Source organism: Manis pentadactyla, chromosome 7 (assembly GCF_030020395.1).
Source record: "Manis pentadactyla isolate mManPen7 chromosome 7, mManPen7.hap1, whole genome shotgun sequence".
NCBI lineage: Eukaryota > Metazoa > Chordata > Mammalia > Pholidota > Manidae > Manis > Manis pentadactyla.
In genome coordinates, this window is record NC_080025.1 from 52,832,672 (window position 1) to 52,847,055 (window position 14,384).

At 38.2% G+C, this 14,384-nt stretch overlaps 2 protein-coding genes across 8 annotated transcripts in view; one reads left to right on the plus strand and one right to left on the minus strand.

Moving 5' to 3' along the window:
* The window catches only part of SUGCT (succinyl-CoA:glutarate-CoA transferase), a 698,665-nt gene extending 693,003 nt beyond the window's left edge, over positions 1 to 5,662 (minus strand). For all 5 annotated transcript variants that reach the window (XM_036918914.2, XM_036918912.2, XM_057504387.1 and 2 more), the window contains exon 1: positions 5,449 to 5,662. In XM_036918914.2, the coding sequence (XP_036774809.1) occupies positions 5,449 to 5,545 (97 nt within the window). In that variant the 5' untranslated portion in view covers positions 5,546 to 5,662. The remainder of the gene's footprint in view (positions 1 to 5,448) is intronic.
* A 186-nt stretch (positions 5,663 to 5,848) lies between these two features.
* MPLKIP (M-phase specific PLK1 interacting protein) overlaps positions 5,849 to 14,384 on the plus strand; it is a 75,800-nt gene continuing 67,264 nt past the window's right edge. For 2 of the 3 annotated variants that reach the window (XM_036918918.2, XM_057504389.1), the window contains exon 1: positions 5,849 to 6,354. In XM_036918918.2, the coding sequence (XP_036774813.2) occupies positions 6,016 to 6,354 (339 nt within the window). In that variant the 5' untranslated portion in view covers positions 5,849 to 6,015. Of the gene's footprint in view, positions 6,355 to 7,366; positions 7,873 to 14,384 lie in introns of those variants that run through there. The other variant, XM_036918916.2, reaches the window with a different exon arrangement.

Below are 14,384 nucleotides of genomic sequence, written 5' to 3' on the forward strand. Positions count from 1 at the left end.
GCCCAGATATGTTGTTAGAAGGAAAGCCTGCCTCTGATGTAGCCCAATGGTTACATCAGCATTTGTTGCATGCAGGGCAAAAGACAATGTGGGCTGTAGCCTGTCGGTGGGGCTTGCATTTGACCTTCGAAGAAGTCAGCAGAGCCTGGCAGGAGTGTGTCGTATGCTCCAAAAGGGACTTACAACGAGTTCCACAGCAACATTGGACAATAGCTAAGGGGCCTATACCCCTCATCAGGTGGCAGATAGACTATATTGGGCCTCTACCTGTGTCAGAAGGATATGAGTATGCCATGACTTGTGTGGACACAGCTACTGGACTTCTGGTTGCTTTTCCTACCTGTTGTGCAGACCAGCAGATGACCAAAAGAGGCCTGGAGTGTCTCTTTGCTGCCTATGGCCAAACACAGTAATTGAGAATGAACAGGGCACCCACTCTACTGGACATACAGTCCAGAAATGGGTGTGACAGCTGGGAATCAAATGGAAGTTTCATGTGCCGCACAATCCTACCACAGCAGGCATGATAGAGAGGCACAATGAGTTGTTAAAATCTGGACTAAAGTCAGATACCAATAGTCTGCGAGGACGGTCACTCCACCTATGGACCATGCTATGGTGTTTGAACGAAAAACCCCAAAAGGGAGCCCTGAGCCCCGTAGACATATTAACACATATGGCTGCCTCCCCTATACAAGTGCAAGTACAAACCAAGGAAGAATCACTGAAGCCAAGGTTTGGCCACCAGAATAATATCTTGCTGCCAGCACCAACTGCACTGAACCCCGGAGACTCCATTGAGTGGATGTGGCCTTGGACCTTTCGACACATGGACCAACAATGGCTGGCTCTCCTGGCACCATGGGGACAAGGCCTCCTGTGTGTTCCTGGAATAACAGCAGAGTTATTCAGATCTAAAGGTCACAGTAGTATATCCTGAATGGCCAGAAGGTAGGAGCATCTTACCGGGGAGTTTTGTTTTATCATTATGGCCACTGCATGCACCTCCAGTAGAACTATATATAGACCCTTCAGTAACCATCACAGGGCAAGGAGTAAAAGTGTGGTATACTAGACCTGGAAGGGAACCCCCTTTCTGCTACAGTCCTATCACAGGACCACTCTCTTGCATGCATCCTACCTGATGGACAAGATTTGCCTATGCTGGTGTCTTTAAAATGTGTCTTATCACCCCTAAAGTCTTTGTAGATTGGGAACTTCCTCTGGCTTGAGGATTTCTATAATTTTTGTTACCTGTATCAAAATCTTGTTCTATCTTAGTTTTTGTTATTATCTCTAAATTGTTTTTATCCTCTGTTGCTGTTGTGGAATCTGGTTACAGTGCTCCAGCTTTCTCACACAGGGACCATTGTGGAAGATTGAGAGAGTGTAGATTGTAGGTGAGAATCCTGGAGGGGTGGAGTGTGGGTAAATTGGGGTTCCTATGGCCAGGATCCTCACTGAACTTAAACCACCTGATGATGTAACTGGCCTGTTGCTAGGCTACCTCTTCCACACCTTTAGGCAATAAGCTATTATTGTACTATATAGAGGGCTCAGCCCACTGCTCTGGGCAGAGACAGAGATGCTAGTGCTCGACCTACCGCCAGGAGAACAAGCCGGGTAAAAAACCCTTTCACTCCAAAGAAACGTTCTACTGTCATTTCTTTGGTCACACTGAATCTACAGCAAACTTGCTGGGGACTGAAACCCACTGGCCAGACAATATTCATGTAGAGTTTTTTTTCCCACTTAAAAAGCTTTAAGTAGTTGCTTCTTGGAAAAGAGATTAACTTCCTTGCTTTATATTTTTCTAAACATTTCAGGTTTTTAAAAATAAGATGTATTGTTTTTATAATTGGAAAACTACAAAGATATAAATTCTAGTGATATTAAAATCTTACTCATTTAAAAATGAAAATTAGTGTCTGAACAATACCCTCTTACAGTTTTCTTCATACTGGAGTAGTCTGTGAGCAATTATATTATTTTCAGTGAAAACTTTTGTAAGTGTGAGTTAATTCATTAACACCTGTGTTACACCTGAGTGAAGACTATTTTATTAGTCCACAAAGTAAATACATATAAAACATTCACGTGTGCTTGACTTCCATGAGCAATGGACACATGCATAGAACTAAAAAGCTCACTAACTGTAGAGTTTGGCTCTCTGAGACTCTTGAAAACAGGCTGCTTTAATACTGGCTTTATCAATGGTAAGTGATGGTTAAGTGTCCTACTGTGCTCGGTGTAGGACTAACCCTATTAATGAGTGAGCTGATCACATTCTAGAGATGCATTTACTTCTCTACCATTAGCAGTCTTCAACATGAAACAGCTAACAATAGGACCTATATAATGAAAACTGAGATAATCTGAAAAATTTCAGGAAAGATTAAGGTAAAGCTTATACTCTTAAGTATACCCATAAACATTTCTATACATGCAAATTATTAAATACCTTCTCCTGTCCTACGAAGTGCTTTACATCAAAAATTATGTTTTTAATATTTATGTTTATTCATTTTAGCCTAAAAGTAAACACAAAGTTTCTGGAGCAGAGATCCGTAGTTATTACCTGCATTAAGAAATGCAACATTTTTCCCACACCTAATATGCCACAAGCATCGTAATGAGAGCCAGTTGGTTAGCCCTGCACATAGAGCAGTTGAACTACAGGGAAATTTCCAAAATTATTAATCTGGGAGTTTGTATAGGATAGCTGAAAGGAAGAAAAGGCTAATCTCCCTAACTTAAGCAAATTCTCAAAGGTCCCTGGGTTCTTACTCTTTGGAATGTAAATAAAATTCTCCAGGGGAAAGATAAACCACTGGGTTTACAAGCTTAATCTCAGTAATATCCCAAGGCTTGGAGTTTTATACCCTTTGAAATATAAAGTTCCTGGGCATTCTCTAACAATCTAATCAGTCATCTTTTAACTCCCAAAGCTTACCCTTTAACCCAGGTTCTTGTTTTCTTGGCTTAGAAAGCCCTGACCATGCAGAAACATGAAAATATTCACCTCTTGATAATACAAAGAACTAATCAAAATGTATTTGCAGCACTCATTGATACCCAACACCTCCTACAATACTGGCTTTCAAACCCTTTTCTGGAGAGCCCTGGTAATTCCTCATGGGTATCCCAGAAGTCTCTTTTCAAGGGGGCAGTTAAAGTAGTGGTACAGTGTGAGCAGAGCTCTGGAGCCCCAATTTATGCTTCAAACACAGGCCATCTGCTCTTATATTTGGGGGTTCCTAGTACAGTTTTAGGGAGGTGAATCTCTACCAAAAAAAAAATTTTTTTTTAATCTACTGAAAAAAGAAACACCATGGGGCAGCCAGCATACTGTCACATCCATCATCCAAGTTCTTTGCTTTTCTACTTCGAACAAAAAACTTCCTCTCCTTCTGTCATCTCTCTCCCCTGAACTCACTCCCATTCAAATAAATTCAATACAAATACATGTCTCAGACCCACTGTAACTCCCAGAGGAAAATATGTTCCCACCCCGGGAGCAAAGAACCTGTGAAGCCAAAATAAGTCAAAGGGAGAAATAAAGTAGGAGAAACCAATTTATTGCTTACAAGCAGTTATCTACTTGTGCTCACCCATGTCTCTAAGTGACCTGGCCGCAAAAAGACTTCAAAAATACCTCTCCAGCCCAGGTTCACACTAGCTCCCCACACCCCTTGTAATCACCTATTGATATAGAGATGGACTATTTCTCTCCACCCCTTGGAAACACCTTTTGATATGGAGATGCACTAAAGCCAGGCTAGAGATTCTGGAAATACTGCAATTTTACCCACACCCACCAGTTCAGGCAGCCAGACTGCAGGTCCCAGGCTAACAACTGGGAAGATTCTAGCTACATTTATAAAAATTCAATATTAAGGTTATGCCTACTTATCTCCAAAGCCAAAATAATATGCTATAACAGTACTACTTTCAAAATTATAAATGCTTATTTATCTATCGCATGGACTTTTCAAAGGACAGATTGTCAATTCATTTTTCTTAAGAAAAACAAGTGCCTGGGATTCAACAAGCCTGTGATCTGGTTTCACCAGTGCTTGCTATGTGAACTTAAGTCACCAAACTTCTCTCAGCCAATTTCTTATCAGTAAAAAGGCAAATGGCATATTCTTAGAAGTGATCCATGTAGAATCTGGAGTTTTCATGTATTATTAAGAATTTACTATCTTCCTCAATCCTCATACACACCTGCAAAGGTGATGAAGGGCACACTGTCGTGCATAACGTAACCGTCAAAAATTTTCCGCTGTACTTCTTTCCCTCCCCCACTTCTAATAGCAAGATATCACTATAGGGAAGAGCATTTAGAAGTGTAAGCCAAATGACAAAACAATTTACAGTATTTTAATCAGTTCTGCAAATCATTTTTTAGTTACAAAAAAAAAATCAATGAAGGTAAGTTGTGTCCCCATCACTCATCTTTTTTGGGATCCTTCCACCCAAGAAAGTAGATTGGTTAATGATATAAAAAGTATGACAGGTGAGAATCACTGACCAATATACTAGGACCCATTCATTCATTAATAAATATTTAAATGCCCAATTACTAGGCATTAAGCTAAGCACCAAAGACAATGTGCAGAAAGGTGAATTTTTGTCCAGGTCAGAAGTATATAATAAAGTGAATAATCTGGAGTCCTCCTCAGGCCTTTACTGCATCACAAAACTACCCTTTAGGCTATGATTTCATGACTCCTAAAGTTTTCTAAGATTCTGTTTCCTACAACCTGATTTCAGATTCATAGACTATCATTCCCAATTCTGAGGCAAAGTTCTGTGAAACTGCAGAACATCTAAATTCTATCTTCTAAATGAAATTGTGGGACAAAAGTCTGGTACAAAAGCGTGTTTTATTATACATGAGGTGTCATTCTTAATTATCACACTTTTTCTTTGTAACCAATGTTCTGCGGAACAATCAATATTTTAATCGATTTGGTCAAATTCTGCTCATCAGTATCTCTGCTCCTTAACCGGCTCCCATTTAACAAACCCAAGTACAGTCCGACATTAGTTAGCACAGCCTCTCCCCAAGTTATTTAGAACTGCAGTCTGAAATCCTTCCTGAAATGCGGCCGGCTGTACATCTGTAAAGTTATTTAAACTTGGAGGACTAGAGGGTAGGGTAAGCGGAGGGGCGAGGCGCCCGCGCAGCAGGATTACTCAGGGGCCGGACCCGCAGAGGCCGGCTCTCGGCCCCTGGCCGCACGCCGAGCAGGGGGATCCCGGGGCGGCCCGACAGCCAGCAGCTGCCAGCCGCAAGGGCCCGGGAGGCGGGAGAGGCCAGAGGGCGGGCCGCCGGGGCAGCAGAGGCTTCAGGAAAGTGCGGGCGCTCCCCTCAGGGCGCCGCCCGAGGGGAAGGCTGGGGCTGGGTGCCCTTCGCCGCCCGCACCGAGAGTCGGAGGGTACCTGACTGCAGCCGGCCGGTCCACAGCCCCCTCCCGCCGTCCCGGGAGAGAAGGCCGGTTCTCCGCAGAGCCGCGACCCTCACCAGCGCCGCCAGCATCGCGCGCCTCTCAGAAATCCTTGCTCCCTGCGTAAGAGGAGAACGCAGCGAGCGCGGCCCGCAGCCACTGGGGGCGCCCGCGAGCCCTCAGACCCCAACCCCGTCCGCCCCGCCGAGAGCTCAGGTCCCGATCACCCTTCGAGCAGGCGTCTGGTGGGTCGGGCCCAACCAAAGACCGTAAGACTGCAAAGGCCACTGCTAGGGCTGGGTGTTCGACCTCTCCTTCATCCTTTTTCTTCCTCCTTCCTTCACTTAGATCATCTCAATCTCCACTCAAGTTTTTAAAAAGCCACAGATCCTCCTCCCCCTGGCGGAACCTCTCTGACGCCGGAACCAATTTGCTGTGTGGTGCCGGCGGCCAGAGGACTGTCTTAGCAAAGGACCACTAATTCTCTGTGGAGGGTTGGTCGCGGCGCTTCCGGCAGGAGAACGCAGCCGTGAGGTTTTCGTCGTCGTCACCGTCCCGCGATATGCACCGCCCGAATTTTCGACCCCCAACTCCTCCTTACCCCGGCTCGGGTGCAGGAGGTTGGGGTAGCGGAAGCAGCTTCCGGGGCACCCCGAGTGGAGGCGGACCGCGACCTCCCTCCCCTCGGGACGGGTACGGGAGTCCGCACCACACTCCGCCGTACGGGCCCCGGTCTAGGCCCTACGGGAGCAGCTACTCTCCGCGACACGGCAGCAGCTTACCGGGGGGCCGTTTCGGGTCTCCGTCCCCTGGCGGCTACCCTGGCTCCTACTCCAAGTCCCCCGCGGGGTCCCAGCAGCAGTTCGGCTACTCCCCAGGGCAGCAGCAGACCCGCCCCCAGGTAACATAGCCAGCGTTGGCCGAGCTCTTACTGTATGGCAGGCATGGTGCTAATAACCCTTCACGTGGGCGACCGCGTTTCATCCTCCGTGAGGTGAGGTACTGTCGTTAGACCAGTTTGGCAATTGAAGAAACTGAGGCTTAGAGAAGTTAAATAATTTTACTTAGATTACCCTAAAAAGTGTCATAGAGGACACTGCCGCTCTTCCACCGATTTCCCTAATCACCTCTCTTTTGCCAGGGGCCTTGACAGTTGGTAAAGTATCCTAACTTCCGGTCTCCATGGGGGAAAAGATCGAATGAATTGCCACAGTTCACCTGGGTTCTGGGGTTATAGACTGGTGTCGTCTTCGTACTGCTGGCAGCTTTATGTATGTGTGTGTGTGTTGTGGGGGGTGGGAAGGATTTATTCAAATTACACTGGCTTTTTGCTCCCACGTGTTTTCAGGAGAAAACCAGTGATAGTGGGGTTTCCCATTTTCAGTGAGATTGAATACAGTAGGTGGAGTATTTCTGGTGTGTCTAGGATTTCTGTGATTTAAAACAACTTTAGTTATGCTCACCCCACCCCACCACACCCCTTTGAGTCTGAAACCAAGGAGATAAATAAAAATTCATGAGAGGAAAAGGTTCTAAAAATTTCAAAACTGTAGGATTAAAAAGTTTTAATTTTCCTCCAGAAAAAAAACGGTCGAAATTTTGAGGAAAAGTTGTACTACAATTAATTTCTTACCACCAATTGATAGTTCTACAAAGATGTTACATTAGAAATCCAGGAAGTAAATTTGACATGACAGTAGGCATGGAATTATTGATAAATGAGTTATGTCAAATTGGTTTAATTACATTCTACCCAAAAAGAAAACACCAAATTAAAGGAAGCATGGACTTCGTAGTTAAACATATTTGGGTTCAAAACACAACCCTAACTAGCGGTGTGATCCCCACCAGCTTTTTTTAAAAAGTACCAATTATCTCTACTAAATGTTTTTTAACTGATTTTTTTTCTAAAGGGTTCTCCAAGGACATCTACACCATTTGGATCAGGGCGTGGTAGAGAAAAAAGAATGTCTAATGACTTGGAAAGTTATTTCAAGCCTTCAATGCTTGAAGACCCTTGGGCTGGCCTAGAACCAGTATCTGTAGTGGATATTAACCAACAATACAGCAATACCCAAACATTCACAGGCAAAAAAGGAAGATATTTTTGTTAACATTTCTGAAATTCAACCGGAAGCTTCATGTGTCAGGAACATCTTGGACAAAACTTAAGTTAAACTCTAAGATGGTGACTGCATAATTAGTTGGGTCTTCTTGGTACTTACTTCTCATCATATCAAGTACTGTTGTGTTAAGAGAAGACATTTGGTAGGATAATTGCAATATTTAGCTCTGTGGAAGTGGCTACCACATTTTAAAAGATACAGTTTCCAAATATTTAACATTGGTTATATAATGGGCATTTGTCTGTTAATGTTTTTCCAGTGTTTTAAAATAAAACATTTTGTCTTTCTAGCTATATTGTGGTTTTGTCATATGCTAAAGAAGTAGAATTATTAAAATAATACTTTGTGATCACTTGCTTAGAATTCATAGGTAAATATTTTACATACCATTTTTAAAAATAAAACAGATAAACCATCCTTTGAGTTGTAAACAGTCTATATTCTTAGGGAAAGAGGGTTCACCTATAAAAGATTAAAAACTCTATTCATATTCCTAACCATTGTTCTTTCTGCATATATGTTATGGTAATGATTTTGTAAAAATGCATTGAAACAGACACCCACTTACGCTTAAGTAAAAAATTATACTCAACAGGAAAGGGTAAGGATCAGCCTATTCTTGCATAGCTTGATTTAAATGTTCAGTATCTGAATTTCTCTACATCTTCTCAATATTGTGGAGTCATTTTCTCTTGAGGCCAGGGAAGATGGCTACCAGCAGTCTCTTATCACTTCCATTGCAAAGGTAACATTGACCTACTCTATTAATCCCAAGAGAAACAGATTTGCTACATTTAAATCATGCTTCTGTAGTCTTAAACCAGAACTATCAGCAACGCAATGAGGCCTAATTAGTTTGAACTATGGACTCCTCCTCCCCCATAATGAGACACGGTCCCCTAATTTCAGCCCCACAAGGGCCTACCTGAATTACAGAAGTGGTTTTCCCAAGGAACAGATGGCATGTGTATATACCTACACCAATGGAGAGAAAAATAATGGGATTTTCCCCCCAACTATTCAAACAAATCCAGTCTTGTAACGTGCAAGTTTTTTAGGTATTTTGAGGTCACAACATTTGATGAAGATGGAGCTATTTAGAATTTTGTTCAAACATTTCCAAAAAGAAACATCTAAAAGGAAGTCACACAATCTGTTTGAGCCATATTCAGTTCTGTTTGTTTATTAGGTCTGTGACAGAGGCAAAGAAGAAAATAAGGGAAGGATTTTAAATTAGAAGCTCTGTGAGAGCCAGGACTATTTCTACCAATTACTAGCTGGAAGAGTTAATTTAACTTCTCTATGCCTCAATTTTCTCATATGTAAAATAATAAATTCATAGTACCCATGTCATAGAGGTGTTGTGTTTGAGGATTAAATGGATCTATATGTGTGCAACTCTTAGGCCAGAGCCTGGCACATAGTAAGCACTCAATAAATGGTAGTTACAACTTTCTCATTCCCCCATCTGTCCTCAGTTCTTAGAATGATACCTGGAAAATAGTAATAAATAACTGGTCAATTAATGTAGACATTCTTATAACTACTATATTGCTCTTCCTTATCTCCTGTATATAAAAAGGTAGTAAATTAATTATCCCCACTGTTTTAAAGGAAATGTCTTTATTCCCTAATATACTGTCTTTCCAGATGATTGGAGGTCATGATGTCTGATGAAAATTAGTATAGTGTTGTAAACATTTTGTTGAACTTCATAGGTAAGGAATATTATCTTCAGTAAATGGCACTTAGAAGTAAGAAATCATCTCTTAAAGATCACTGGTTTATTGATAAAGATAAAAAAGGAAGTCAGGATTTTGTGCCCATGTATTCATATATTTGGAAGTTAATCAAATTTTAACTGTTCTAATAGTTTATGTCCATTTCATTTCTATACTTTATAAATGAAATGTTAAACAACTAAATGTAAAATTTCTTCCATGTTATCAACATCTGCTTCTAGAGATCTGACCTTCTCTGACTTCATTAAGAGAAACATTTTTGTCCTCAGGAAAGGTGCATCGCTATTTTGCTCTAGTTGGTAGTATATTCAGTTATGAAAGTTCTCGTGACATTGATAATTTGGTTTGTTTCTATTAGCCTATTTTGCTTAGCTGAGTGAAAGGAATGGTCATTCTTTAAAATGAAAAACAATATTTAGTGTTCCGGAATATACATTTTTACCTCAATAGAAATGCTAAATAACTTAGAAAAAATTTAGTTAAGTATGCATCTTAAATACTCAGATAATTAAAGAACAGAAGTATAATCTATAGCTGGGTCCTCAAACAAGGGTATGCATACTCCTAGGAGTATTCAACTCTCCAGGGATATGCAGGCATATATAGCTTTAAGGGAGTCAAATCCAGATCTTTAGTTCCCATATATAGTCTTAAAATTCATCTGCGTAAAGAACATTACCATGTTCAATGGGTTATGCCAGTTCTCCTTTTTCCCTTCTGCCTTTTCAGTCACCCTTCTCCCACTTTTAAAAGAAACCTATGGCAGGTCATGTTCTCCAAAAATGACCCCAACAACATTTCAGGACCCAAATGCTCTTCCAGAATTACCCCATCAAGGTGTGGACTTACATCCCTTCCCTTTGAACCTAAGCAGAACTTTCTGACTAATGTATTATTCAAGGAAGTATGGTAAAAGTTAATTTTTCATTATGAATGAAATGTGCTCCTAGAAATGGGTTATACTGGCCTATGTGGAGATACTCAGAATTCAGATGACCTTGCCTTTTTTTGTCTGCTGACTATTCAAAGACCATTTCCCCAGTGGGTGGATTATGTGAAATAAGAGAGCAAGAACATAATATGAGAGGAAGGGCACGTTGTTTTTAGGCAACAAACAAATGATTTGCTTGCCTCATCTATCTTAGAAATAATATTTAAGATTGGTATAAAAGCAAGATGGGTTTTGGTGAATCTGCTGTCAAGAAAACTACTTTCACCATTCTCAGTAATGATAAAGAGCCTGATGAGCATGTCTCAAACTTGTCTCGGTAGCATAATAAGGAAAAAGAAGTTAAAACTTCCATGTTTATTTCTGACATATTAACATTAGATCTTCAAGTTAAAATCACATTTCAGAGGTAAGTAAGTTCATGATTTATATTTTCTAGAGCATTATTCAGATTCTTGGGAGAAACATTTTCATAAACCTTTGACAGTTCATTATTTGATTCTGTAAGTACTAATTTTTTTACCTGGTCCAAGTCTCCTACTTTTCACTCAGCCATTTCTCTGCCTTTGCCATTCATACTGTGTATTTAGGTTTAAATTAACAAAAAATGTATTGTGGATTTTATTGTAAATGAGACACATAGTAGCCATCAGTATAAGTTATATAAGCCCTGAACATATATTAGTGACTCAATATCTAATCTTTTTGCTCTTAATTTCCACAGTCTAATCTAGTTCATCTTATCTAAGACACTACTATTAGACGATTCACCATTACATACCACTTAGTAAAAACATTGTCAACCAAAATACAATATGCCATCTATTAAAAGATTCATTCCAATTTCAGAGAGATTAATATATGTGTCCTAGTTTGAGAAAATACCATAAAAAATACTCTTAAAAGCAGAACATACACTTAACATATAGGTAGGAGTAAATGTCCCGAAAATATACTCTAGGACACAGTACATTTCTAATCAGTTTTACTTAATTAAGATTAATTCTTCCTTCTCAGATACCTAATTTATATCATGTTATAATTCTATAAAAAGCATAATTGTTTATCAAAGAAAATTTCTAATCTATAATTATCCTCAAGTTTATACAATTTCCAATTTATGGGGGGTGTTTTCACTTAATTTTGTCTTAACTTTAAGCTCCATAAGCAAGACAACTCTAAGTGAAAGAGTTACAGATAAGCCTTAGTAGAGACCTCTGGTTAACTTTCCACAAAATTGGTAAGGAAAATGGCTTGAACAAGGTCTTCAATGAGGGCGATTTTCAATTCTTTGCTTTCAACAAAATTGAAGAAAGCTTAAATTGTCAGTTAAAAATCATTAAAAATAATTTGATGATAGATTATTTGTGGCATGCAGTATAAGAACTGAGTGGCACTGCTATAACAAAATTCTATCCCTTTTTACCTATATGTGTGAATTGAGTTTTCTCAGCATTTTATGTAATTTAAAAATAGTAAAATTGATGTCTCAGTCTAGCAAGTAGCAATCCTTAATAGGAAAGTACAGCACCATCCATTTATGTAAGAGATACATTTCCAATAAAACTTGATTTTGTATTTTTAATAATTTATTGAAATTGATAATTATGTTGTTTTATCATTTGAACAGTACGAGTAATAGAGAATAGTCTTCAACACAGAGGTTTATAGTCATTGGAAGTGGATTTTTTTAATTTCTAGAAATATTTTTTATTTCAATAAATAAGTTTTTTCATACATTTTGAGAAATAGGAATGTATGTTAGTAAAAGACTTTCAGACATTACACTATATTACAATGAAATAAAATTACATGGGAGACTGAAATGGAAATATGAATTGGGAATAATACTGTAAAATTTCCTACAACTATTTTAAGGAGTGCTGGTGGAAACTAAGTTGCTGTGATACTTAGATTCAGTTGGATACTTTAATGTAATGGAAAATTATTACAGAAATGACTTCCTTTGCAATTTTTGAAACTTAGATTAAAATGTTTTTATACTGACTGGAAAATATATAAACAGGTACATCATCTTTCAAAATTACTTTAGAGAATATATGACCAAAAATTTTAAAGCTCTCCCATCAGCAGAGAACAGAGAAAAGGGAATATGTATAAACTATAAATCCAAAAGAAGGAAGGACAGAAAATAGTAAAAATGACAGTGGTAAGTCCAGATATTTCACATTCACAGTGAATCTTTTTTTAAATAAAATTTCATTTTAAAAAGCATTATCAGGTTGGATTAGAAAAATGGAATCAATATCTATGCTGATTTACAAAAGATATATAGCTAAAATAAAGTTATGGAAAGATTCAAATTCACAGTCGCAGTGGGGATTTAGCATATCTCTATCAGACATGGCTAAATCTAGCAGATATAGAATTTGTAAAGATAGAAAAATGGTACATAAAACATACACAGATTATATATTTTTTTTAGGTAAACAGTAATAATTTTTTAATTAATGTTCTAAATCACACAGAATCTCTGGAAATTTCAAAAGTTTGAGTGATGTGCAGATCTGTTACCTGACCAAAGTATTCAATAAATAGAAAAATAAGTACCCAACCTCAAAGAATATGAGAAGTCAGTAAAACAAAAGACAAAAAAAATGTAAACAAAAGCTTATTTTTTTGATAAACTAGACAGATTGGTGAAGAGAAAAATAGACAAAAAAGAAGAATACAAACAATATTAACATTTGGCATAATATCAGAAACTATGCTTTAAAAAAAAAAACTATAGTAAGAAAACAATAGTGATGGACTCACCTAACAGATAATGAAATAGTAAAATAAATCATCACTATTGTATCATTCTTCAGTTTTCTTACTGCATTGTCCCAAGTACTGCATCATTTTCAAGAAAGTATAAAAGTCTAGAGACAAATCTATGTAAATTGCCTTGAAGCTTTCATTGGTTTCAAGAAAGTATAAGTCTACACAAATCTATGTAAATTGCCTTGAAGCTTTCATTGGGCACAATTAGAAATTTGGCTTTTTTTTCCCACTCATAATGGCAAAGAAAAGAAAACATGTTTCATGATTATTAGGCATATGAACACTCAATTCTTACAAGCAAGTCTCAAACTATAAATTTTCAGGTGACTTTTCCTAGGAAAATTTTCTCAAATTCATGAATCAGTGGGTAAATATATATTTCTAAGGACATAAGGAAATGATATTCTCATCCTTCAGTCTTTCCAAAGGATTTCATCACACAGTACTTTGTCACAGAAACGTCTGTTTGTTCATCAGAATTTACTTGATAGGATTTGTAAGTAGACAAATACTAATAAAGGCAGGTGTATAGTCAAAGGTGTGTGAAACAAATGATACAGAAGTGAAAAATCAATTGACCATTCCAATTGGTAAATCTCAAAGTGAAAATTGTAATAATGAAACAGAAGAAAGCCATTCTCTCCAACAAAAATATGACATCAAAGTTTTAAATTTAAAACTTGCATTTTGAAGATGCAAGTACAAAAAAACAGAAACAATAATAAACTAGAGCCCATTAGGTATTTATTTGAATTCTAGAGTCAAAATATATAAGATAAATACGTCCTATGCTCACAATAGTTGATGAACATCTACTTGCATTCCAGGTATATTACCCACCTCATGTATTAAATACCTTCAAAAGTAGGAAAACTTTGAATAAAAATTTGGGTTTGCTATGTTTACATTCTTAGTCAAATGATATCTTTATTCTCACATTTTGTTAAGTTAAAAATTTTTAAACCTTGATCCATTAAACCCAAATGACAGTGACTATTTTTTTGGTAGACTGATAATTAAGATGAAGGAATTATTAATAATAAAATCTTTGAAAGTCATACAAACATAGTGTGACCAATTCCATGCCAAAGTATTTGAAAACGGGTAATTTTTTAGAAAAATATATCATCAATATTTTATTTTACTCATACTAGTAAACCAGAATAAACCAATAACCATTAAGGCTAATGAGCTGATAATCATTCTCCCTACAAATGCAGACTACCAAGCCTTTGTGGAATACATAATTCCTGTATTATAAAAACTTTTACAAAAAGAAAAAAGTGCCCAACACACCTTACACCCTTGGCATTAATTTGATTTCAAG